The following is a 27,808-nucleotide window of genomic DNA, read 5'->3' as shown; positions in this document are numbered from 1 at the left end:
AGGACTTCTGTCGGGTCAGCTAATCTATTGATAATTTTAATATTCGTAAGTATCCATCCCTACTCTATGGCTATACATATAAACTAGTTGTATAAATGTAAGGATTTTAATACTCTAGGTGAAGAAAACTATACAAGTTAAATGTTTAAACAATTACTATATATAATTATCATTAATTTATCAAAATAGCACATAGTAGCAATAATCTAACGGCCGTTCCCAATATTCAGTCTATCTCTTACTTGAGATAAAAATCATAACTATCGTTGACTTTTCTGTCCCAATAAACTTATCGACAGTAACTCACCTTAAACGTACACGCTGTATGTCAATGGGAGGGCGTATTGCTTACCAGCGATAGAAGTTTGTATGGAAAATGTAATTCACGCGTCCCAATATAAGGCGATAAGAATGACTTATCGGGTATATTGGGCCAGCTTCAGATTATTGACAGCTAATTACTGATACAGTACATACAGTAGATACAGTAGTAATTTATCTCTATCTGTAGATAGTATATTGGGAACGGCCGTAAATCGATCAACAATAAATGACAAAAATATTTGTTATGTACAATGTTCCATAGATAATTTATACGTCTTGATAGAGCCTCTTGCTGCTAGACAACCGATGAAAACAGGCCAGGTTTAATACTTAGTGTGCTTGACAAACTTCGTCTAACGAACGCAATTTGTATGTCACTTTATGTTAGTATGCGAGCATTGCTCAAAATAGAGGTTAACTCACAAATAAAATTTTATGAACGATGCGAGACTCGAACCCACGACCCCTCGCGTTCCGTGCGAGTGCTCTTACCAACTGAACTAACCGTTCGAGTGACGTATCGTTATAAAATCTTATATGCTTTGTTCAACTCTCATGTTGTGGCTACATCTACATCCTGTAGTTTTCAATTTTTATTTGTTTATATATCACAGAAGTGAGGATTATCACCTTAAAAACATAACAAATTGTTTAGAGGTTAACATTCAACTTAAATTTTTGCAGTCTATCTAGATTCTAGACGTATAAATTATCCAAGCAAAACCCTAAACACCAATGTTAACCATTCTCTTAGGCCGTGACATAACTATGAAATCTTCCAACTTGAGTCTCCTTTTTTCTGTGCAATGGCTTTTACTATAGCTGGTGTGGCTACCTTCCTGTCGAATACTTGACCAACTAATGCTGCAGCATCCAATATCAGCGTGGTCAAGTTAATGAAGTAAGGTAACTCCGCAGACTTGTAATCCCAGGGGAAGGTGTGGTGATAATTATGCCAACCTTCTCCAATCAATAGAACTGACAGGATCACATTTTGTGAAGGCATTATGTTCCTGTAAAATAAATGATTTATTATTTGGTGAAAGATTGTTTCATGATGATATGGACAACAGCGTATAATGAGATGCAATTCATCATATCGTCCGAAAGATATCCAATGGACAAAGGCCTCCCCCAAAGATCTCTACAATTGCTCTGGTCTCCTTAAGACGTAAGATGTTAAGTCTCATTTTCCCAGTAATTTCACGTTACGGAACCCTTCCGACTGAAACACAGCAATGTTTACACATTACTGCTTCACGGCAGGAATAGGCGCCGTTGTGGTACTCATAATCTAGCCGGCTTCCTGTGCAAAGAAGCCTCCCACTAGTATTCCGGCGATCTTGACCGGAGCGTAGGTCCATCTTGTGGGGAGCCTGCCAACACTGCTTCTTCCGGTACGTGGTCGACATTCGAGGACTTTTCCTCCCCACCAGCCATCTGTACGTCAAACTATGTGCCCTGCCCATTACCACTTCAGTCTATGGCTATATCTCCTCATTTCTGATTCAATCGAGACGGAATTAAGCATTGCTCAAAATACAGGTTGACACACAAATAAAATTTGAAAATAAATTTTTATGAACGATGCGGGACTCGAACCCTCTCGACCTCTCGCGTTCCGTCGAGTCTTCTGCCGAATGAGCTAACCATTCGAATGACGTACCGTCACAAAATCTTGTTCAACTCTCAGGTTGTGGCTTAATCTACAGGATCTACTTTACAGTTGATAACCTGCTCATCCCCAATATTTGCATATTAGGAAATTGACTAGAGATGACGCGTTCATAAATTTTGTTTTCAAATTTTATTTGTGTAATTAACAGAAGTGAGGTGATTGTTTAGCTAAGTATGATAAAACGCGAACTTGGCTTTTGTATTGGGTTGTCTTAGCTTAAGCTCAGCATAGTTTCAGCTGTCAAATGACTTTAAAAACAATATTATATAATAGTTTAAAAAACTAAAAAACACGCTAAAAAGCACAAAATTGTCTTTGGTATTCGAAAATTTCCTAATATTAGACAAATCAGTTAAAGATAATGGTTGAAATTTATAATTAACATCATTTCCTGTCTTATCGACGAGAGGTGTAAATCATATATATTTACAAATTCTTATTTTGCAAATTGAAAATGGAATTATTCAATCGAATGTATTGTCATCGGTCCTCGATAAATCTACGAAGTTTGAACGAAATCTGTGTGTTTAAAGTGGGTCAAAATCGCGCCCAAATGAGTCGGTTACAAACAAGTATAAATACAGGTGAAGCTAATAAAAAGCGTGTAAAAACGTAATCAAAGATTGTCCAAGTGTAAGTGTGGTCTGACGTGTGAGTACGTTCTAAAGATCTTATACTACTCCCAAACTGATGTGTTTTGGATTACTTAACGATATCTATCTTCTATACATATACATATAATGAAATTGGTCTTTGTTTGAGGATCAATCACGCCTGAACCACTGGTCCTATCGAAATTAAACTACCACCATTCGATGCGAAATTTATCCTAGATGGTTTATGGTTACTTATTTTACGTTCAACGTTAATTTCAACGTCCCTTACTTTTAAAGTTGGCCCAACGAAGCGGGCGGAAGCAGCTAATTTAAAAAAAAAGTGTGTGTGTATGTATGTATGTATGCACGCAAGAAGTTACACGTCTTTGGTTAGGCCAAAGCAGCAAAAATCATTAAAATGGTTTATTCCTTGTGCTATTTTACGTTGTTAGAAAGAATAATTTTGTAAAAATCTTAGATAGATGGCTTTAACAGTTAATTATTAAATAATGAATACGGCTGTATGGGCTTAAACCCTTTGCATGTTCTAATAATGGACGAAGAAACCAAAATCAAATAACGAATGTCGCAAACATCAGAAAATTTTAATAACCAACTTCAACCTGTTACTTTTGTAATGCGTGCGCATCTTAAAATTTAATTCTCATAATTTTTCCATAATGCGCCTTAAGAAGTATAACTTCAAATAAAATTGTTTTATTACATACTTGTCATAAGGCTTTGATCCATACATATGAGCAAAACTGTTGACGCACCACGTTAAATGTAACGTGAGAAAGTAACGTAAGTTAACTGTTAACAATGAATTGGCCCACGTCTCACCAAAAACCCATACTGGTATTAGAGCTGGTATCACGAAGCAAATTAACAGTTTAAATACTCCATAATGTCTGAAAAATAGGAAAAATTCAAAATTATAGCTTCATTTTTCAGATGGTAATTAATTTATTATAATTATTAATTTAATAAATAAGATAAAGAGACAATTGATCACGGAGTACATATTAAGAAGCCCTCAAAAAAAAAATAACGATTTGCACTCCGAGAGTGTCGGCAGAAGTGAAAACTTCAACATTAACGTTGTGCATTTTTTAAAATTTTGGAAAGGTTAGTGAATAATTTCACACGAAATGCTTTATTTATCAGTATTAAAATATTAGCATTTATGTGGTTTAATACAATATTCATTTACTGCGCTATTGTACTGTACTTCTACTACTATTACTATTATTTCACATTAAATAGTTTATCTCTCCGAAAAATGAACTTTCATTCATAATTTCAACGACTGTCTTACGAATTTTCGATCAGGTCACGTGTCCTGACGCGAGTTCAACATTTTATACCCATCCCAAGAAGTGTTCAACGCCGCTAACGAAGTTTTCACTTCAATAAATTATTTATTGTCATTCAGGATATTACAAAAAAACGCATAACATTACATATGATGTATGTAATGCTATGCATTTTTTTGTAAATTCAAAATTTCAAAAAATTAAAATTTAGTACAATCTTTTAAATTTACTTCCAATATCCGTAATTCTATCTATCTTATTCTTCTGTCTTCATATATGTATATATATATATATATATATATATATATATATATAATGTAAATGGTCTTTGTTTGAGACATGAGATAATCTTCAATTCCAAACTTGCTTATTATTTTAAAAAAAACCCTTTATCTACGCGGTTGAAGTCTCGGGCATCAGCTTCTATAAGTCTTGAATATTTTCGTTTCATACAATAGTATCAATATGAGTAGTTTTCTTTTGGAAACCTTTTCTGAATTATTGTTACTCTTTTGATCTGAGGTATCGATATATTATATGAGAGAAGACTTTTTCCCTTAATTTTAAGATATTATAAAACAACAAAAGGTACAAATAAAATTATGCATAATCATCCCAAACACAAATAATTCGAGAGCAATAAAATAAAATATAGAATGAGTACTTTGATGGAAGATCACAAACCAAAGACATTTGGTTTAAAACAATACAACCAAGTATAGCTACTCATATTTGCTTCAAAAATGTTAAAGGTATGACATTGTTACAGCTTTGGGACTTCGATCTGGACATATTCCACTCAATAACTTTGCGTATCTTTATGGGTAGAATGTGGTAGAACTGAGGATGCATATCATATTATGGTGGAATGTGTCCGAATTGAGGCTGCAAGAATAAAAATTTCTCTGAAATTCCAAATTAACTTATATGAAATAGGAGCATGTTATTGTATATTGGCTTGCCCTCTTTCGGAGGAAGTGAAAAGTATTTTTAAGTTGGTTAAGTTAGGTTTAGATAGGAGATAATATAAAATGTATTATATTTGTTATTTGTATCATTATAAGGGTGGCATTTTCACTCTGTGATCAAAACCTCTATAAATAAATAAAGATTTAAAAAATGGGTTAGGTTTATGACGAATAAATAACGTAATTATTAATATAATAATCTCCTTAGTCGTTCACTCTTGACAGAGTGGTCGTGGTTGCATGATGAGACTGTAGGTACACACAAGACGCATCATCCACCACAGAGGATGATGCTATGCAGCCCTCGCAATGCGCCTCCACTTGCCACGATCTTCAGCGTTACGGGAACATTGGACTATGGTGGTTTGTGTCGCAGCCTTTATCAGGTCTGTCCAACGCGTAGGTGACCGACCTCGTGACCGCTTGCCTTCCACTCGTCCTTGGACGACGAGTCGTTCCATGGAGTTTTGGTTTCGTGTAACGTGCCCAAAGTACTTGAGTATTCGTATTTGTACAGTCGACCATAATCTCTCCTTCACCTTGAGTTCTTCCAATATCGAATCGGTCCGAAACGCAGTCCAAGAAATTCGCACTAGTCGCCGCCAGCACTACATTTCTAGTGCGTCGATTTTGCGTGGGTCTTTCAGGCGCATCGTCCGCGTTTCTGCACTATATAAGAAGATTGGGAAGACTAAGCCTCTCATCAGGCGGACTTTCGTGGCTTCAGTGATGTTGAGGTTGCACCAGACCTTATTCAGCTTATCAACAGCAGATCGTGAGATTGCACATATCCTACGGATCTCGTCCTCACACCCACCAGTGTTCGTGATCGTGGAGCCGAGGTATACGTAGCCCTGGACAACCTCACAGTTGCCAATCAGGGAGATATCAGGTTGATTTTATTCCATTCGGTCCATGATCATCATTTTGGTCTTGACTCTGTTGATTGCGAGTCCAAAAGAGAGGCTAGTAGTCTCTAGGCGTGTCAACAGCTGTTCCATGTCTTCTCTTGTTTGAGCGAGGAGAGTTGTATGATTAGCGTATCTTAAGTTCGATGTTTTCCTTCCTCCCACTGAAACCCTCTTGTCCCATTGCTCTAAAACAATTCTCATGATGCACTCTGCGTATATATTGAATAATAGTGGAGAGAGAATGCATCCCTGCCGAACACCAGCGCGTGTGTGGAAACTTTCCGAGTCAACGTCATCAATCCGAACAGTCGTAGTTCCGTCCTCGTAGAGTCGATGTATGAGACGAACTAAATGATTAGGAACTCCCATCTCGCGTAGAACGTCCCACAGCTTATGCCATTTCACGGTGTCGAAGGCCTTGCGAAAGTCAACAAAGCAGATATATAGTGGGATGTTAAACTCTCTAGATTTCTCGATGATTTGTAGAAGTATTAAAATGTGCTCCCTGGTTCCTCGACCCTTGACGAAACCTGCTTGTTCCTGAGCTATTTCCGGATTCAGAAAAGTTTACAGTCTGGTGTTGATGACATGAAGAAGGATCTTGCTGGCGTGTGAGATCAGAGCTATGAGTCTGTAGTAGCTACATTTTTTTGTGGACCCCTTCTTGTGCAGTGGTACGAACACGGAGTGCACCTAGTCTTTAGGCCATTTTTCTGTGTCCCAAACACGATTGCAGCATTTCAACTCCTTGTTCCCCCATAGCTTTGAAGATCTCTATCGGGATGTCGTCACTTCCTAAATCTTTGTTTTTTATCAGTTGATTAATTGCGGTTGTAATTTCACACATCAGCACACTAGGTTCTTAATCATTATAGGTACCCTCCAAAGAAGCACTACTGTTAACCGATGATGTACTGCTGTCGGTAAAAAGATCCTCGCAGTATGTTCTTCACACAAATATAATAATCATACCTATCAAAAAACACCAATATAGGATCACCAGTAATATCACTCATGTCAATCTTAGCTCCCTCAGTAATAACATGAGGATGTTTCTTCATCATGAACCAGCCGATATGGGAGAAGAAGAAGCCACGGGAAGCATCATGGGGATCGCCTGAGGTATCACATCTCTTATGGTGAACACGATGATCTCGAACCCATCGGTACACAGTTTTCTGAAATATATAAAGTAATGATAAAATTAAAAAAAAAACGACCTCAAAAACTACAAAGTATAAAATCTTAATATAGTGCCCTATGTTTGTTTCCAGTGAACTCCTAAACTAATGAACGGATTTTAATGGAGATTACTTCATGGAGTGCAGTTTAGTCAAACTTGAGAAATAGGATAATTTGTTTTTTCGATTTGGGTTCGATTTCCAATATTTGTTTTATATGTAGATCTGTAACAATCAATATATTATTATGTATAACTGTCGGGCCATAAATATTGCTAGGTGCAATAAAAACTTTATTATTTTGTCTTCATATTTGTAACAAACGTCGATCATTTCCCGCCAATTCCTTTATTTCAAATTCAAAAAATCTTTATTCACTGTAAAACTTTATAAGTTATTTAGTGCAAGTCGGGATGAAGTACAAAAGTTACAATAGCATTGAAATGAGTACATATAACAATATTCATTAAGAAACATTAATTCCAACTATCTTTATCATTCAAATAATCTTTATTATACACATTAGATGTTAATTTAGTTTTTACGATGCATTTAAATTTTTAAATTGGTCATATTTTAATATCATTTGGGAGTTTATTATAAAATATAACACTATCCACTATAAAAGATTTCAATTTTACGGAGCCTAGGAGATGGAATTGCGAGTTTAAAAATAAACTCTTTTTCGAGTATTGACATCACTATTCTTTTTAAATTGGCTACTATTAGGTTTATGAGCGTACAGGAGGTTCTCGTATATATACTGGAAGGGTACTGTCATAATATTAATTTCACTAAACATTTCTTATCGACAATTCACAAAGGTTATATTTTCTGAAAAAGCAGTGGAGACTTCAGCCAAAGGGTATTAAAAGACTGTTTTAAATTGTCAAACCTGTATGCTATTGAAAAAGTTATCCGTCACGTAAATTCACGAGAATTAAATAAATTTCAATACATAATTTCAATTTATATACAAGGGATAAAATATCTATGTTTATGTACAAACGTAATTATAGTAATTATAATATTGAGATAGTCAAAAATTACCTAAAAAGCTTGTCGTTCAATGGAGTCTATGAAGAAAAAAATTTCAATAACGCATTTAGCAAATTTCATTCCTTAGTAACTCTATTATATAGACTTTGTTTTCCGAGAATAAAAATTAAAAATATGCAATCCAATGGAAAGCCCAAATGGATAAATAAAGGTATTCGAATAAGCTGTAAAACAAAAAGAGTATTAAGATATAGAACATGTAGAAAAAAAGACGATAGCAATAAGAATAATTATTTGAAATATGCAAGAACACTTAAATATTGTATTGCCACATCAAAAAAATTGAGTAATACCCATTATGTAGCAAACAGTAAAAACATATGCTATGCGACGTGGAGAATTATTAAAAATGAAACAAAAAGTAACAATAGTGACACTTGTATAGAATCAGTTATAGTAAATAATAATGAGATTAATAACACTAAAGATATAGCAAACAGTTTTAATGATTATTGGATAAATTTGACTAACAGCAATGATAAATGTTTGACAAAGCGAAAGTTTAAACCTTGTATAAATCAAAATAAAACTGGAAGTAGTATTTTTCTCAATCTAGTAACGGAAAACGAAACATTAAAAATAATACAATTGTTGCGGAATACTAAAGCAGTAGGCTATGATGAAATTCTCACAAAAATTATTAAAATATGCAAAGATGAACTAGTACCAGTTATAACATACCTAGTCAATTTGTCGTTTGAAACTGGTGAATTCCCAGACGCACTAAAATTATCGGTGGTCAAGCCATTACATAAAAAAGACGATAAAAAACAACTTAATAACTACCGCCCAATTGCACTCGTATCTATTTTTTCAAAAGTCTTTGAGAAAGCAATGTATGGCCATTTAACAATTTTTTTTACAAAAAATAATATAATAAACAAGCATCAATTTGGCTTTCAAAAAAACAAGTCGACATTAGCTGCATTTAAACTGGTTAACAAAATAGCAGAAAATATAGATTCAAAAAAACCAACGTGTGTAATATTTTTTAATATGAGCAATCTTGTTGGATAAGTTGGAGCAAAATGGCATTAGAGGACCAGCTCTTAACTGGATGGAGTCTTACTTAAAAGACTGTAAGCAATGTGTGGCGATCAATTCTATCGACGAAAAGGCTACCATAATTGCCCAACAATCAAGCTATAAATTAAACAGATTTGGTGTTCCACAAGGAAGCGTCCTTGGACCATTATTATTTTTAATTTATGTTAATGAACTGCCTAGTGTGACAAAAAATGACTGTTATTTATTCGCCGATGACATATCAATAATTATGACATGTAATAATAAAAATGAGATTGATATTTACGAAAGTGAAATTAACGATGAAATTAATGCAGTGGTAAACTGGCTAGAAGATAATAATCTTCAAGTTAATATTTAAAAAATCTCATTTATGCAATTTAGTTTAAGTAACCGCTCTAATAACTATAACCTTAAGATAAACTATACAAGTACCCAAATAGAAGAAGCTCTGCATGTTAAATTTTTAGTAGTACTTCTAGATAAAAATCTAAAATGGAAAGAGCATGTAGACATGGTTTGCCAAAAAATTTATAGATATGTTTATGTGTTATATATATTGCGTAAAACGGCTTTACCAAGTACAGTCCTGGCAGCTTATCATGGTTATGCCGCATCAGTACTTCGATATGGACTTATCTTGTCGGGAAACTCTAGCGAGGCTAATAGGGCTTTCATAGCCCAAAAGAGATGCTTAAGAGCTATGACAGGAGCTTTTTACTTAGATTCGTGTGAACCACTGTTTAAAGAATTATGTATTCTTCCATTTCCCTGTATGTATATATACGAAATATGTATCTTTGTCAAACAACATGACTATTTATTTACAAAAGCAAGAGATATTTATCCGAGAAATACAAGAAACGGTGACAGACTGGTGATTGCACGAAAATTTCATAATGCATCCTACGGAAAATGTAGCTATGTCATGTGTATAAAAATATTTAATAAACTCCCTCCAAGCTTACGCGTTATACCCGTCCAACGATAAAGGATCTTTTTACATGGCTTATATATAAATGTTTTTATTCCATAAATGAAATATTGACATATTAGGTTAGATTAAATTTACTTTAAAATATATATTAATTCTAGTCTTTAAATAATGACATTTAAAAATAATAATTATAATTTAAATTGACCTAAGTGCTTAAAATATAGAGTTTGTTAATGTTAAATCAATTATAATAATATCTAAAATTTTGTTAATAATAATTTTGCATGCCAGAAATGTCCGATAACATTAATACATTAAAACTATTTACACCCATTGTTACATGTTTTCTAGCAAAATAAAGGATTTATTTATTTATATCTATGACTTCAAAAATGATATGAGGTATGAGCTTTCTAATATCATTTTTTTTAAACTGAATAGTTTACGCGAGAGACGCTTCCAAATTGTTAGAATGTGTGTCCCCCTGTAACTTCTAAAATAAGAGAATGATAAAAATAAAAAATAAATATATGATGTACATTAAACATGTAAACTTCCATGTAAATTGGTTTTAACGAGATCTAGTTCTAGATCTAGTAAGTAGTTTTTTTTAATACGTCATAAATCGTTACAATGAACTACAAGAACTTTTATATAACGTTACTTGCTGCTACGGAAGCCTTCATGGACGAGTCCAACTCTCATTGGGCCGCTTTTTTTATTGGTTATATTTAATATCGTCTTTATAACAACACTGTTTTTTCTACAAACATAAAATAGCACGAGAAATAATATTTTTGATTTATTACGCCTAATAATAAGTTCTTGCGTGCGTACATAAGTTAATACACACATTTTTTTTAATGTTTCTTGGATATTTCCAGCAAATATGCACCTACTCATAAGGAAATAAAGATGTAATAAATGATTTCGATAATTATGATGTTATTTTCGCTATGATTTACAAAGCCGCTTCAAAGTCCAAGTTCTTTATTTGCTAGAAACAGTGACGTTCTATACATATGGACATATTATTCGCAGCCTGACAACGGTACGGCAAAAGTGTGCTTAAAGACAATGTAACGACACTTTTCTCCTTAGTCATTTGTCAACTGTGTGTCAATCACCAAGTCCAAGGGTATATAAAAAAGGGCGCAAATAAAACGTTCACGACGCAAAAAAAAGATGGTGTGACTTATCACTGGTAAGTTTATTTTATTCGTATAAGATGGGTTAGCAATAAGCGTAAATAATTTAGTACAACGAATATTTTTTCATTAAATATGGTACATTTATTGACAAGTATTGACATCACTTTCTCTCCCTCTTGTCCGAATGAGACAGATAAAAAAGACGCGACAAGCACACAGTCAGAAATGAAAACTATAGAGTAGCTCTTTTTTTAAAGGCCCAGTGAACAATGATTAGCAATATTATATTTTGTGCACAGAAAGTCATTGCCAGTGAATATGAACGGCTTAGAAGAAGTGCTATTTACAAAGTATCACAGACGTAAGGTAACCTAGTGATAATTGATTCTTATTTACAACGCAAATCTGTAGAGCTAATCTTTTTCCGCTTTTCCGTACACAGGATAGCGAAAGAGAATTGGCGCCAGTTAGTAACAAGACAGAGATTTGAAGAATTTTACAAACCAAAGTAAGTCGTAAGTCGAGTGGTATTTTCTCGAATCATTTCCTCGAGGTTCATATATCACCACTAAAAGATTTAAGCGTTTAAAAATTCATGTTCATAAAGTATTATAACAGTTTTTTTAACTTTAAAAGTAATGAAATTTCTTTCGAATGTCAATATATTTTGTCAATTTAGTGAAATTGACGCTTATAAAAAAGTCCAATTAGCCATGTTTATAATTGACGAAAGTTGTGTCATACCAACATATGTTGGTGTCCGCTTACCTACAAATGCCAAAAAGATACCCTGGAAAAGATGACTATGTCTCAAAGACAAAATTTAACAAATTATTTATTTCAGGGAAGTTAACATATTAATAACCAGTTCTCCGAAATATTTTACGTCAGTAAAAAGTCCATTATACTAATACATAATAGATCCAATTACAATTAGTTACCAATAAATGAACATAGAAACTTTCGCCGATAAAATATGAGTGTGATTTTTGATTAAGAACGCAAAACCTCCCACTGAACAGATCTTGATCAGAAAATGGAGGCAGACTGACAAATGTAAAACTTATAGTAACCTTTTTTTCATTTGAGCTAAAAAAAAATACCTAGCTGCTACTCCACTGATTTCACAGTCCAAATTGCGTTCTAAATTCAAAATACGCAGTATTAACACAGTAGACACATGTACAAGTACAGAAACTACCAACAAACGTTCGAAATGACACACTCACACAAACATGCGCATCGACGAGGCCCCTAAGCAGTTTTCGCGGTCCATACGAGTCGAGTGTCACGTTGTTAATTGTTTCCGCGATCTTTTTAAAATACCAGCGTATTACGTGGTATACGGCTGTTTGATCTCGGCTTCATCAAAACCGAAGCTATTGTTTTTTAAACTTCCTGGTGATTTTGAAAGGTAAGAATGATTTATTGTTACAATATTATTATTATAATTTGTAGGTACTCGAATTATAAGTCCGTGTGATCGATTGTAATAAATTCGTGAACATAATTCAAAATGTTCAACTAATATGGCGGTTGCTATAGATTTCTTTTATAAGTGTGGTTTAATGGTATTCCAGGTTGTTTTTTTATTTATTCATTTTGGATAAAAAATACTTAAAACCAATACAGCTAGTGGTGTCAAAATGAAAATTCAAGATGATGAAATTGACAAATTTTTCGTCATGGGTGTCGATTTCATGATTTTCGTGTAGCTCAAAGGAAAGAAAAATCATCTCAAGACTGTGGTAGATGCGAAACTTCAACGGACAAAGTTTAAAAAGAAATATTTCAAAGAAAATTAAAAAACATATTTAAAGAAACATTCAATAAAATGTTGTTTAAAAATAATTACAAAAATAAAATACAAAGTAACTATTTCCAAAAATGTGTTTTAAAAAAGTATTAGCTTTAAACATATTTCAAAAATCTTACGCTTTTTTTAATGTTACGGACATTTTTTGCCGGCTCGGGTATACCTTCGCAACGCCCCACAAGAAACTTTTATCCAAAAATTTTTAACAAAAAAACAACCGCCTTCAAAAACACTATTACAAAACAATAGATATAATGTACACTAAAAAGTCTAAAAATAATTGCGTATTTTTATACAATCTAATTAATTAATCGAATTCTAGTTACGATTATTGTTATTTATTTTAGCATATTATGGTGTCATTTGTGGCATGTGCCATTCTTCGATTTGTATGAGGTGCATTGTCTATATGTATAGAACGTCATCGGCTATAAAAATTAAACAAGTAAAGCTGTTATAAATTTAAGAATAGGTAGTAGTAGAACATGTTGACAGACATGCAAATATTCAAGTGGTTTCGTTTTATAATTATTATTATAAACTAACATAAATCATATCTAGTAAAAATAATTACAAAATATTATAATATTAAGAATCATATTGGTGTTACCGCATCGTTTGATAATACTCGTTAATAATTTAAATATATTTAACACTGTTTCCTCTCTTATTTATTTTGGTAATTTATTAAATATTTCTACACACATAGCAACACAGTTTTTTTGGTACTAAGTCGTTCTAATGTGGGTTCTAAAGTCTAGCATCACGCCATGCAAACAAAAAACAGTCGCCTGACCGAGTGAATAAATTTCATTCACTCGGTCTAGGTTTAGTTTATTTGTTAAGAATAAATTTAAATATAAATTTAGAATAAATTTAATTTAAAATAATACTATCTTCGCGCCTCAATAAGGCTACTGGAAACCCAAGTGCTGGCAGCTATTTCGGTCAACGGATCAGACTTGCTATCCAACGCGGTAATGCTGCCAGTATTCTTGGTACGCTTCCACGTAATGATAGTTTTAATTTTATGTAATCGTAGAATTGTAAATCTAGTTATAATATTTGTTCTATTAAAATATGTAGAAAATCTAGCTTCATGTACATAATATTTCGATAACAGTGAGTATGATTAAATTAAAAAAACTACTTTTTTAAAAAACCGACTTCAAAAACTGAAAAATATAAAATAACTTAATGCACTTACACAAATCTTATATCTTTCATCTTAATAAAATACAGTCATTTGTATTGCTACCTATTGATAGGGTTTAAGTTTTAGACCAAACTATGTCAAATTTTTATGGGACCAAAAGGCAAACATTCTTCATCAAACTATGAAGAATTACGTAAATCAGATCATAAATCTCAGCGTAATCGTACAAACATAAAAAGAATACCAATCGAGTTGAGAACCTCTTTCTTTTCGAAGTCGGTTAAAAATAGTGGTCTACGACACTCGTGTCTGTGTATGAGGCTTCTTCGAAATCTGACTCATCAAACGTTGAAACAAGAATGTTCGGTTCACGTGACAATTTATAATGTAACTATGAACACTTCATTCTTCTTACTCTTATAAAATAACTAGCTGACTCAGCAAACTTTGTATTCCCGATATTAAAATCGCGATACAAAAGTAACTGTTGATCGTAAATGGGTGAAATCATCAGATCGTAAATAATCAAAAAATTAAAAAAAAATCTAAAAAAAAATAAAAAAAAATTAGATGTTGTCCGATTCTAAGACCTACCCAATATGCACTCAAAATTTCATGAGAATCGGTCAAGCCGTTTCGAAGGAGTTTAACTACAAACACCGCGACATGAGAATTTTATATATTAGATAATACCTGGACGACCGAGCCTTGCTCAGATTTTTAAGAATGTACAAAACTTGAACCAAAAAAAAATCTAATGGGACATCTGGATTCGAACCGGTCGCGGTGTCTTCTGCTTTCCGGATCACCTAATGTCCCATCTGAGCTATTATAGTATTGTATATAATGGCGAAATTTACCTTTGTATTCTAATGTTACTGTAGTTGTTTCTCATTAACACACGGATAAAATTGAAACCTGGAAAGGAAGCTAGATAGATTTCTCGCCCCCGAAACTACCTGTATACTACATTTCATTAAAATCGTTGGAGCCGTTTCCGAGATTCAGATATATACAAGAATTGCTCGTTTAAAGATATATGATTCTTCAAAAGTTCCTTGAATTGTTTTGTAATACTCACCTGTCCCGTCAAAGCGAAGCACAATAGTAAAAATATCTTAAACGGTGTCTTCACTTTGTAAGAACGATGACTCCAGAGACGGTGAATTCCGGCGGTGATACCAAACCCTGCCATATACCCATATAAGAGTACTGAAAGGCAGAGAAATATCACTCAATTTTGCATAACACTCATTCACCAAAAACTCGAGAATTGTAGAATCTTATGTCAATGATGTGAAATGAGGAAATCCGTAGGAGAACCAAAATAACTGACATAGCCCAAATGATTGTGAAACAGAAGTGGCAGTGGGCATAACACATAGCTCGACGGACAGTTGGGACAGAAAAGTCTTCTAATGGCGTTAGTAGGCCCCCACAAGATGGACTGACGATCTGGTCAAGATCGCCGGAATACGTTGGTTGAGGGCAGCGCAGGTCCGATCGTCTTGAAGATTCTTGGGAGAGGCCTTTGTCCAGCAGTGAAGGATGATAATGATGATGATTTCAGTGATGAAAACGCTACCAACGTGGTTGGCTTCTATGCAACGTAACTTTTTATGAAAGCGGAAGCCAAAGTAATGGCAGGAGCGTTGCAAGGCTATTAAAAACGTGCACAGTCTGTTTTTGAAGGTACCCATGTCATATCGTCCTAGAAAAGACCCACAAGGAAGCTCATTCCACAGCTTATAGGTACTTCGAAGAAAGTTCCTTGAAAAACCGCACTGTTTAGGAACGCCACACATCCAGATGGTGAGGATGATATCCTAATTTGTGGCGTGTTGTGCGAAGGAATCAGGACCTTATATTATTATTATTAATACACCTATTAAATTGTTAGATTTTGTATGTTTATATAGAGAAGTACTTCGTGTTGCTTTAGTGATATAAATAAATATTTATTCATCGCACAAGTTCAAGGCATCTACATTAGACACACCTACGTAATCACTAATATGATTCGTGATTGAACATATAATTATAATTAGCATGTGAAGTTTACTTTGTCAATGATTCTACATTTGCATTTGTAATAATAACATCATTTAATATGTTTTAGTGACGCTGTTGCATACTCGTATCTATAGAAACCGTACAACAAATAAAAGAGATCTCTTAAAGCTTTTTCGGTATACCTAATGACATAATCTATAAAATTATAACAACCATAAACAGATAAAGCTATTAAATATATTTTTTTATGACATTATAGGACGAGAAGAGAAGGACGTTCAGCTGATGGTAATTGATACGCCCTGCCCATTACAATGCAGAGCCACTAGGATTCTTGAAGGACCCAAAAATTTGCGGCACTACAACTGTAATTTCACTAGCTTTTTTTTATGGAATAGGAGGAGAAACGAGCGTACGGGTCACCTGTTGTAAAGTGATCACCGCCGCCCACAATCTCTTGCAACACCAGAGGAATCACAGGAGCGTTGCCAGCCTTTAAGGAAGGTGTACGCGCTTTTTTTGAAGGTACCCATGTCGTATCGTCCGGGAAACACCGCACAATGAAGTTCATTCCACAGCTTTGTAGTACGTGGAAGAAAGCTCCTTGAAAATCGCACTGTGGAGGACCGCCACACATGCAGATGGTGGGGATGATATTCTAACTTCTGGCGTGTCGTGCGAAGGTGGAATTCGGCGGCAGGAATCAGGTTAGACAGCTCTTCGGAACACTCCCCGTGATAAATGCGGTAGAAGAAGCAAAAGAGCGACGTCTCTACGCAACGCCAAGTGATCCAGCCGTTCACAGAGCACTGGGTCCCCGACAATTCGAGCTGCTCTGCGTTGCACGCGGTCAAATGGATCGAGCTGATACTGGGGTGCGCCTGACCAGAGATGACAGCAATACTCCATGTGTGGCCGGACCTGCGCATTGTACAGCGCTAGAATGTGGGCCGGCTTGAAGTAGCTACGGCGCCCTTTTTAAATTATAAATAAACACAGAAACTACTTACTCTGAACAATTGATGAAAACAACAATCTATCCTTGCTGTACATGAAATACATCACAATTTGATACGCCAATACAATATGAGCCAGGGCCATCAATATCACATTCTTCCAAATGAGTGGCGTCACAAAACCGAACTTTCTTTCCAAGTTTCTGATAGGAGCTAAATATTTTGGATCATTAGTAAGACACATATCGTAATACTTTCCTTGGTCATCATAGTCTTCTTTATTTTCCTTTGTTTCGCCATTTTGATCTGTTTTAAATGAAGTCGTTGTTGTAGGTTCTGAAATATTCGAATATATTTTTAAAAATTGTCGTAGAAGTATTTTACGGACTAGTATTTAATCTTAATGTAATATAGGGTAATATAGGTATCCTACTAATTCATTATACTTATTTCAAAAGTTCATATTTCAATAGATGCAGACATTTTTACAAAATATGGAAAAAGAGGGGATTCGCTATGAACACCAAGATCCCGTTAGAACGTGCCTTCATATTTTCTATTTTTCTGTATGGCGTGGAGTCGTGGACGATACGGGCTCGAGAGAGGCAGAAGATTGATGTCTTGGAGATGTGGTGCTAAAAACAAATATGTCACTCCAAGTGAGGACTACTTGTTGATGACCACGATCCTCAGTCATGAGGGAACTAATAGAGAAAGAGAGGTTTTGTCCAGATAAAGCGAACGACACCAAAAGAAATCTAATATGTATATCGTAAGCGAATCGGCGCTCTATGATCCGGTATGGTGTAGATCGGCGCGATTTTGGCACTCGCGCAGCATTCTCTAAATCCGTATTACTTTACGTGTAGCAATAGATGATTATAATTAGGATGATTTGAGTGAATGTATCTGAAAGCTATTAAAGCAAGCTATACGAACATGCAAAATAAACCATCTTATAAATAAAATAAGGGTCCGAGAACTTGGTGAGGTAGTAGGGTGCCGTATGGCACTTTTGGTTTTGATCTATTATAAAAAATTATCTATTATAAGCTAATCTAATCTGCCCTGGGGCACTGTCGATTTGGGAAGAATATGAAAACGGAGGAGTGTTTTGTCGGTTATCAAACGTGAGTAAAACACAGCCTGTGTTCGCTTTCGCCTAAACTCCAAACAAGAGAATTCACTGATAACCCCGAACAGCGACGATCAAACGAAAGATTTTCACCAATGGAGACATGAAGCCAAGATTTTATCAACGATACGTCACTCGAACGGTTGTTTCAGTTGGAAAACGGCTCGCACGGAACGCGAGAGGTTTGACACCCGCATCGTTCATAAAATTTTGTTTTCAAATTTTATTTGTGTAATTTATCCCAGAAGTAAGGGTTATCCCTTTAACACAAAACAAATTGTTAAAAACATAATTTATTAGACGTAAGTGTATTTAAAAGTAAAATATTTAATTTCTAACGCAGTAAACTTCAAAGATACTTTCACTTAATTATGTATCTAAATCTTTTGAGTTATCTTGAGTGTAAATTCCGATATCATTTGTCTTTAATCCATTCGACACGTGTTTCGCCTCTACACGAGGCATCCTCAGGAGATGTTGACTCGCCAAATTCTGGCATAAGACTAAAGTCGAGTCAAAAAAAAATTGCTTTAGATTATTTGAAAAATGGATAACAAAATTATAGTTGCTAGTCAATACAAATGGTCCGAACTTGATGTGACAAGACGTTTTCGTCAAACAAAATTTTAAATTTGATTTTATTAAGTCTTAACTTTATAGTTCTGTGTGTTGTGGTAACTTCTATTTCTACGCCTACCGCTGCCTACTACAGCACAAAGTCACGCGAAAAATAACCGGTTCCTTATCACTACATTCACGAGCACGTGGATTTCACAACCTTCAAAATGAATAATTTATGCAATAAAAAATAGAAACTGGTCCGAAATCCTAAATATGCCCCAGATAATTACAGAATTATACATTCGTTCATAGAATCTCATATACCTGTTTTGAAAATCTTCTCAGGTCATCAATACCCGATAATTCGATAGAAGAGAAGTTCAAAGTTAACACTAGGTGGAAAAAGTTTAAAGATCCTGGAGACTATACCATGTTCTCCTTGCTGAGAGCCCGAGTAAAGAGGGTGCAAATCGAATCCTATACAAAATATATGAATCATTGTCAGAGTAATATCAAAACATCGTCTAAAGAATTCTGGAAAATTATTAAAAATAAACGCACTGATTCTGGTATTCCTCACAACATGTACTATGGTAGTGGTTTACTTACGAATGAACATGATATCTGCAATGCATTTAATGAATATTTTCAAAGTGTATTGCAGCCCAGTGATCTTAATGATCAGATCCTGAACGAGGAGTCAAATATTTCCGAAAATCTTCCCACAATTGTGATCGATGAAAGAGTAATTGGGAGGTGGTTTAGTAAATTTGATATCCGAAAGGGTGGTACTGACGGTATACCAGCTATTTTCCTAAAGAAATGCGAATCTGGACTATTACCTCCGCTACTAGCACAATTCTTGGAAGGAATCATACCTATACATAAAAAAGCATCAAAACAAATATTGTAAGCTATAGAGGTATCTCCATTTTGAATTTAATTGAGGTGTCCGGGGGCCTATTCTATTTTTGTTTTATATCAATGACATTATACACGTTACAAATAATAAAATATTTCTATACGCGGACGATATTTTGATAATTTTTGAATCTGACATTAAAAACTTTGATATTATAAATTTTAACAATGAAATTATAAAAAATATGGACAAAATGATTAAATGGCTTGGTGTGAATAATCTTAAAATAAATCGAACTATATGACATTTTCAAATGTTCTACGTAATAGTTTAAAAATAGAATATAATGACATCATTATGGATGAAAAAAAGGAAACTTCATTTTTAGGTATTATTTTAGACAATGAACTTAAATGGACATCGCACATAAATAAGGTCTGTGGTAGAGTAAATAAATTTGTTTATGCCCTGAGGCGCCTACGAAAGATTACAGATTTAGGTAACACACTGTCAGCATACCATGCTTATATTGCATCTATCTTGAGATACGATCTTATAATTTGGGGTAATGGCGTAAACATCCAAAAAGCATTTATTGCACAAAAAAAATGTATCCGAGCGATTTGTAGGGTAAGTCCGTACGAATCGTGTAGACCGCTGTTTATTAAATTAAAATTGTTAACCTTGCCGTGCCTATACATTAGCATTTTTGTAAAGAGACATAAATATATTTTCACCACTGCCAAGGAAATGTATGACCGCGACCAACGACATCCAAATAGACTTGTTTACAAAAAAGCACCCAGGACTACTTTGTGTACTAAAAATTGTCATGCCATGTGTGTTCAAATATTTAATAAACTTTCCGATACTATTAAAATGTTCATTTACTCAATATGAATACGATTTCTTCTTTTCTTTCTAATAAATATTTTCTTGAAAATTTTTCTTAATTTTTATCTAGTATTTTTCGTTTTTGTCTTAACCGCTTAAAAATTTTCAAAAATCGGGAAGTTATTGGTTTTACCCCGTTTTTCGGAAATCGAGTTTTCATCAGATCTCGACGGTTAATGTCCTATAAAAGTTTGCCTAACTATTACCCGCGATACCGTACATCTGTATGTATGTATGTGTACAGATGTATGTAAACCTCTTATAGCTTTTGAACGACTCGACCGACTTCATCGCGGTTGGCGCCATTCGAAAGGGCTTGACCAAACTTAGATTTTGAATACAATTCGGACTTATTCGGACTGATAGATTTTGAGAAATCTCAAAATAATTATGAAAAATAAATTTCTAAATATGTTTTTTTATATTTCGTTTAGGTATGTAATTAGCGGGAAGTTGCAGGGATGGCCTTTAGGTTCAACCGTTTTACCAATTTTTTTATATACTTTTTACAATTTGTTAGCTGCGAAGTATCATAAATAAATAAATTAATTGAAAATGTCCTTGTTGAATGGTGTCATTGATCATTGATCAAGTAATCTTTGATCACTCATAATATGAAACAAAGTCGCTTCCCGCGCCTATTTCTGCCGTACAGCAGTAATGTGTAAGCATTACTGTGTTCCGGTCTGAAGGGCGCCGTAGCTAGTGAAATTACTGGGCTTATTTTCAAAAAAAAATTGATAAATTTATTCAAGAGGAAGGTTTATATGTATAATAAATGCATAATATAGTAGAGAAACACAGATAATTTTAGATATTTTAACCCATGCCTACTTCGTTGACAGTTCCATTCGTCGGAACGTCCACACTAGTCCGGTCAATCTAGACCAAGAAATGAGAGTGAAGGTGCATAAATTCCCAACAAGCTGAAAATCAAATATTGTTCAAAACATATTTAAATATATTTTAAATAAAAATTTTAAATTCCCCATCATTCCCATGCATAAAAAAAAATTTACTCGAGGTCAAAAAAAAAAGTTTTTGGCGATTTTCAGCAAAACAGTAAGTTTTATTACATTATGACGATAACAACTTTTTAAATACAGTTACTCAATTTCCCCATTGTCAAAATAATGTCTATTAAAAAGAAAAAACCAACCACAAAGTTTTTACAAAAAAAAATTCATGTTTTTATGATTCATGCAAATATTTTTAAAAAGAAGCTACTAATTTGTTTCAATATCAGATTTAATGATTTGATTCAATAAGTCAGGTTAGGTTTCATTTTCATTTCATATCAATAAAAAATATCTACTGAAGACTTGGCTGTATGGGCATAGTTCCCTTTGCCTACCCAGAATGGGTGAAAAAAAAAACTCTGCTTATATTCTTTTACGGTAGTTTATTGTGTTTTTATTATTCTATTAAATTGCTTAATTTTTTCGCAACTGTTCTAAGAATATTTGTTCAGTACACGTGCGGAACCGTCATTGCAACTTGTTCTGACTGTCAACCCTCACCTTCGGCTGCGCCTCGGCTCGGGTAGACATTTGTCGGAACTCTTTCCAATGACAGTCTTTCCGCACTCGTAATGAAATATATTATTACATGCACACGTTTCCAAGCTACCTATAAGGTAGTATATTTTGCGCGTTTTTACAACTTTTTGAATCGTTATATCTCAGAAAGGGTGGCTCGTAGGAAAAAAGTATTAATGCTGAAAATCGGGAAAAACTAATTTTTTTATCTTTGCCCTTGAGTATTTTTTTACATATACGGGAATGATGTGGAACATAAGAAAAATATTTATAATTATATTTAGAACAATTTTACAAATTTTCAGCTTGTTGGAAATTTATGCACTTTCGAATGTCTAAATTGTCCGGACTACATCAGTCGTTCGCTCGCTATAGTTGATCTTCCATGTTCTGGCCTGTCGCGTTTGTTTCTTTCTTTTATGAAATACCTTATATATTATACACTGTTGTTTAATATACACTGTGCTAAAACGAAGCTTATGCCAACAAACAATAACATATATAATAACAAGCCACATTTTTATACGCTTTATATTAACTTCACTTGTATGTTTGTTTGTAACTGACTCCTTTAGACGCGCTTTTGACCCACTTTAAATGGCCAGATTTCATTCAAACTTTGTAGATTTATCGAGGACCGACAATGACAATACACTAATTTGATAAGATTATTCCATTATTCTGTTTGCAAACTAAGATTTTTGTCGATTTATATAATTTTTATCTATCGTCGATAAGGCAGGAATTGATGTTAAAGTACTTAATAGTTTTAAAAATACGCTTTTATAGAAAATTTAACTAAAAAACTTTTTTTTTTATAATTCAGCATAATGAATATTTTCTAATTACTTTTAACATCTTGTCTTTATCAGGCTTGTATAGTACCTAATAACGTAATTAACTATCTGTCTACTGCACCTATCTTCATGCTGCTTTCATCAATGAATAGCCTGGTTCTCGAGGAAGGTTTTTGTATAAATATTTGTACATATTAAAAAAATATGTTGAAGATGTCGGAAAAAATAAGCCATCTGGGAGGTTTGAACGAAAACACTGTCTAAACCCTTTGAGATATAACAAAATAATATATGGTGGAATTGAATATCTTATATAGCTCTACCGAAAAGTCCGAGATGGCATATGTCTATCGCTTTAAGATAACATACTAGGTATATTTTATTGTATCCCTTTTACTATTTTCAAATTTGGCAAATATATAGCGGTAAAGTAAAAGCCGTTTGCACAAATGCGATATTGATCCTTATCAATTTCTATTGACAGGACAGCGTCTGTCGGGTCAGCTAGTAATAAAAAACTTTATTCAATTAATCTATGGCTCGGTAACGCTCATAGTCCTATTGGTCTTCCAAGAAAGTATAGGCGATTAAATTAAATGATTGATCGAAAGATTAACATAACCATCACAATCGTAATTTTCCCAAAATAATATCACACCTTGTCCTTCATTTTTCGAATTAAATGTTTTATTTCGTAACCCGTTTTTACTATCTGAGATTCCTAAAAATTAAATATTCTTTTTATATTTATACATACTTCGTGCGTTCATTCTATTTTCAGTTTTTTGAAAATATTTAATATTCTCAAATTCATTTGTTTTTTTTTTTCAAAATAGGATATGATATCACTTATTGATAGTCAAAAACTATCACCCAGTCCAAAAAGTATGCCTCAGACCTGAGAAGAACGGGCGCAACAAACTCAGCGGGCTTCTTTTTTCATAAAAACATGTGGTGTCGTGGGACACCGGATAGGAATGAAGTTCCTTAATATAAAATATTAATTTTACTGATTTTCTAAAAAAAATGGGTAGTTTCCACTAAATTCCACTGTCTAAAATAAGAAGTGTGTGTATACTTATGTATGCAGGCAAGAAGTTATACTTCTTTGGCGTAATAAAACAAATCCTTAAAATCATTTATTCGTCGTGCTATTCTACGTTTGTAGAAAGAACTATATTTTAAAAATTGTGTAATAAATTATTGAATATTAAGGATACGGCTGTAGTGGCTTGAACCCTTTGCCTGTCCAAATAATGGATGAAGAAACCAAAAAAAATAATTAATGTCGCAAACGTCAGAAAATTTCTGAAAACTTTTATATTTAGATGTCGTTGTGCGCACGCAACGTGTAATAGTCAAAGAAGTTTATCTTCAATAACATCAAAAAGGTAAGGGTAAACTGTAAACGTCATTATGTTTTGCTTTTATGTCAATGTAATTTTCCAGTTATAAACCTACTAGCTGACCCGGCAAACGTTGTTTTGCCATATAAAGTATAATTCACGCGATAGTTTTATAAGTAATAAAATATTGCCTATATTATAGCCTGTACATCATTTTGTTCTATTGTCAATAGTTTTTGCAGCGCACGCAAAAATAGGTTTTCGATTTTACACCTTGTGTTACAAAATAGCAATTTTATTACGGATCCCTAATTTTGAAAAAAAAACATAGCCTATAGCCTTCCTCGATAAATGGACTACCCAACACTGAAAGAATCATTCAAATCGGACCAGTAGTACCAGAGATTAGCGCATTCAAACAAACAAACAAACACTGCAGCTTTATAATATTAGTATAGATTTAAATATGATTTAAATGTTCGTTTATTGTATTTTGTTTTAATTTGGCCTTGTTACCAATGCTCTAAATAAATAAAATAAATAATCAATGTAATTTGTCAGAAATATGTCAAATGTCAATAATTGTTACTTGTCAATTATTTATACATAAAAAAGTGTCGTTACAACTTTTAGTCATAATTTTTCCGTCTAGCCCTTTCCCAACGCGCGATAAGGAACTTCGTTCCAAAAAAATGGTTACAATGTGAAATCGTACAAAAAAACTTATTATTTAATAGTCCGAGGGCGGTCGCTCCATTTGCATTTGAAAATCGTTTGTTTTTCACAACTCATTTGAATTTCGTAATAATACATTTGTTTTGAACATTATCTGGGATAACTTGGACATCAGAAGGAGCCAGAGTGTAAACGCGTCCCACACCAGCGCCCTTTCCCGTGCCCAAGCCACCAGAGTCATTCCATCAGGAATTATAAAAAAAATACTTTCATTATTCTCAATTTCATTTATGTGTCTGGTTTTATTGTAAATAATTAATGAATGAAGCACAATTAATAAATGATATAGTTTTTCTAATAAGTGTCTGTCTGTTTAATATATTTTAATCTAAATAATTTAAATGTGACCTTTTAAAAACCTACCTAAAATTTAAAATTCAAATTAAATCGCATAATGACCTGGGAAGATTCTCATCAAGCAATTTAAATGTAACAATAATTATAATCAATTATTTATTTTTTATAATTTCTTACAGCCAACAAATTATAAAGAGTATAATATAAAAAATAAAACAATAGATTCGCCAATTAAAAGGAATACTAATTCAATAGTTTGTGATACAAACAAGGCCGGCAACGCTCCTGTGATTCCTCTGGTGTTGCAAGAGAGTATGGGCGGCGGTGATCACTTAACAACAGGTGACCCGAACGCTCGTTTGTCCTCCAATTCCATAAAAAAAAAAATTAGAACCAACGAAATATTGAAACGATAAACAACAAATCCTTTAATAAATTTTTGACAGAAGACCATACAGACTTACCCGGGTAGTATAACATGTTCAAAAAAATTCGTCACTGTGTTCACTTATATTGAAACACGACGTCAGATTCGCAGTGAGAACTAAAAGATAAAGCTAAAGAATCTATGTAATATTACTTATATTATGTTAATTATTAAAAAATAATATGGCTGTACGGGCTTGAACCCTTTACCTGTCTTAATAATGGACGAAGAAACCAAAAAAATAACGAATGACGCAAACGTCAGAAAATTTTAGAAACCAAATTCAACCTGTTATTTTGTCTTACAGTGATGCGCGGGCATCTTAAAATTTCACTGTCATAATTTTTTATAACGCCCTTAAAGAAGTATAACTTCAATAATCGCTAATGGTATTTGAATGAAGAACGTACTGACTCACCTAAATAATGTAACATGTTCAAATAAAATCGACTCTGTGTGGACTTGTATGTTTATATTAGACGCGACGATTCAAATTCGCAGTGTAAACTAAATTAAAACGCTCGAGGGATCTATGTTATATACTTATGAGACAAAAATGATAGATCAAATAAGGCTGCTTTCAGACAATTTTACACACATTTGCAACTATTTACCTACAACTTATTCGTACAGCAGATGTGAAGTGGATAACAAGTTATGCTGTATCTTCTTGTATCTTAAAAAAGAAATTGTAGTATTTGACGGGGAATCCTACTAACATAAAGATTGCAATTTTTATCAAGAAATTAAGATGAAAAAAGATATTAAGTTATTTAGTTTTTCTTTAATAAATTACAAACTATTTTTTCAACTATTAATTTTTCCTGTGAAGTTTACTATAGTGTTGTTTTAAACATACTTAAATCAAGAGTATTTTGAATTTAATTTTAGTCTCACATCACTCTCTAGTTCAGTTTCTCCAACTCACTCCATCAAACAGCTGACTGTATCAAACACTGGATTCTAAACACACATTGGCTCAGTTATGTACGATTCATGTCTGCTGACTTGTCATTAGTTTTTCTGTCGGTTCCACTTTCAGATTCCTGTACCACGCGTCGATAGATACCGTCCATGTTCAAATTATTCGTTCGTTGCTCTCGGTTGACTTCTCGATAATATGCAATAAACTATTAATAATTATTTCTTCTGTTGCGTGCAATATATATGTCGCAAGGATACGATAAAAAGTGTGATTTGATCAAATCTCAGAGGATGTTAAAATAACAACACGGTTTTATCATTATTCGAAATAAATTTAGTGATTAGACCAAATGCCAGAGTTGGTTCGGTGAAATGACAAAAAGTATTTTCTTTGGTATTTATAAGTTGTATTTGGTATGACTTAGACATAAGACTTTGGTAAGAATTTAGTATCGTGTCGCAGGTGGAGGGGGGTGAAAGTGGAAGGGGGAGGGAGGGAGATGTCCTCTGTTCCCTGGCTCACTCCCCCACTCCCATGAAAAGGTAACTCACCAGTCTCTTGCAAATCAAATAAATGTAACCTAACCTCAAAACTCATTGTCATTGCACGGAAACAAGCCTGGCATTTGATCAAATCACTATATTTGTTTAGAGAAATGATAAAATCGTGTTGTTCTTTCAACATATTCCGTGATTTGATCAAACCACTTAGGGAATTGACCAAATCTCTGTAAATATCATGTCCCTGCGACATGTATACAGTTTAGATTTTAAGAATGGATTCCATCGATCACCAGGATGCTAACTGGGTACTGTCGCCCAAGCAAGCACGTGAGTGTGGTCAAAATCAATGTTAAGGTGGTTTGATAATGTAAGAAAGTTGGATAAAAGAAAAATGGCTGCTTCTATTTTATGATGTGATAATGAGTTAATTTAAATTCAAAGGAAAATAATAAAAAGGGTTTAAACCTGGCTTAGATTGCTGAAATTGATTGGAGATCGTTTAAAGAATGGATGGAAAAAAATTATGCATTTAGAAAAATTATGAAACTATATGACAAATGCCATTTTCGCCGGTATGATTAAAAAAAGGAATACAAAAAGTTGTGTAAAAATAAAAGATGTTAATGTTTTATAATAAACTTGATAAATTATATTGACAATTTGTTATGTTTTTAGAGTGAGTGACTTTCACTTCTAGCAT

General features: G+C 33.6%; 1 protein-coding gene across 3 annotated transcripts; it reads right to left on the bottom strand.

The window, feature by feature from the left end:
• Positions 1-137: 137 nt before the first annotated feature.
• LOC126979772 (acyl-CoA Delta-9 desaturase-like) lies at positions 138-26,206 on the bottom strand. 3 transcript variants are annotated; one of them, XM_050829297.1, is made up of 6 exons: positions 26,099-26,206; positions 17,143-17,424; positions 15,201-15,331; positions 6,766-6,971; positions 3,327-3,509; positions 138-1,337 (listed from the first exon to the last, which is right to left on the bottom strand). In XM_050829297.1, exons 1-6 carry the CDS (start codon positions 26,112-26,114, stop codon positions 1,091-1,093), a joined length of 1,065 nt encoding a protein of 354 aa, XP_050685254.1. In that variant the 5' UTR covers positions 26,115-26,206; the 3' UTR covers positions 138-1,090. The 3 variants fall into 3 exon arrangements, with proteins under 3 accessions (XP_050685254.1, XP_050685256.1, XP_050685255.1); XM_050829299.1 differs by lacking the exon at positions 26,099-26,206 and adding an exon at positions 25,890-25,911; XM_050829298.1 differs by lacking the exon at positions 26,099-26,206 and adding an exon at positions 25,718-25,816.
• Positions 26,207-27,808: the final 1,602 nt, after the last annotated feature.

This window comes from Leptidea sinapis, chromosome 4, assembly GCF_905404315.1.
Source record: "Leptidea sinapis chromosome 4, ilLepSina1.1, whole genome shotgun sequence".
Lineage (NCBI taxonomy): Eukaryota > Metazoa > Arthropoda > Insecta > Lepidoptera > Pieridae > Leptidea > Leptidea sinapis.
Note: the sequence above shows the minus strand (reverse complement) of the source record. Positions and strands in the feature narration are given on the sequence as shown.

Coding starts and splice junctions, on each gene's coding strand:
- LOC126979772 (XM_050829297.1), bottom strand. Junction 6,972..15,200: donor GCTTCGCTTTGACGGGACAG/GTGAGTATTACA, acceptor TATATATTTCAG/AAAACTGTGTACCGATGGGT. Junction 3,510..6,765: donor ATATTGGTGTTTTTTGATAG/GTATGATTATTA, acceptor CCTATTTTTCAG/ACATTATGGAGTATTTAAAC.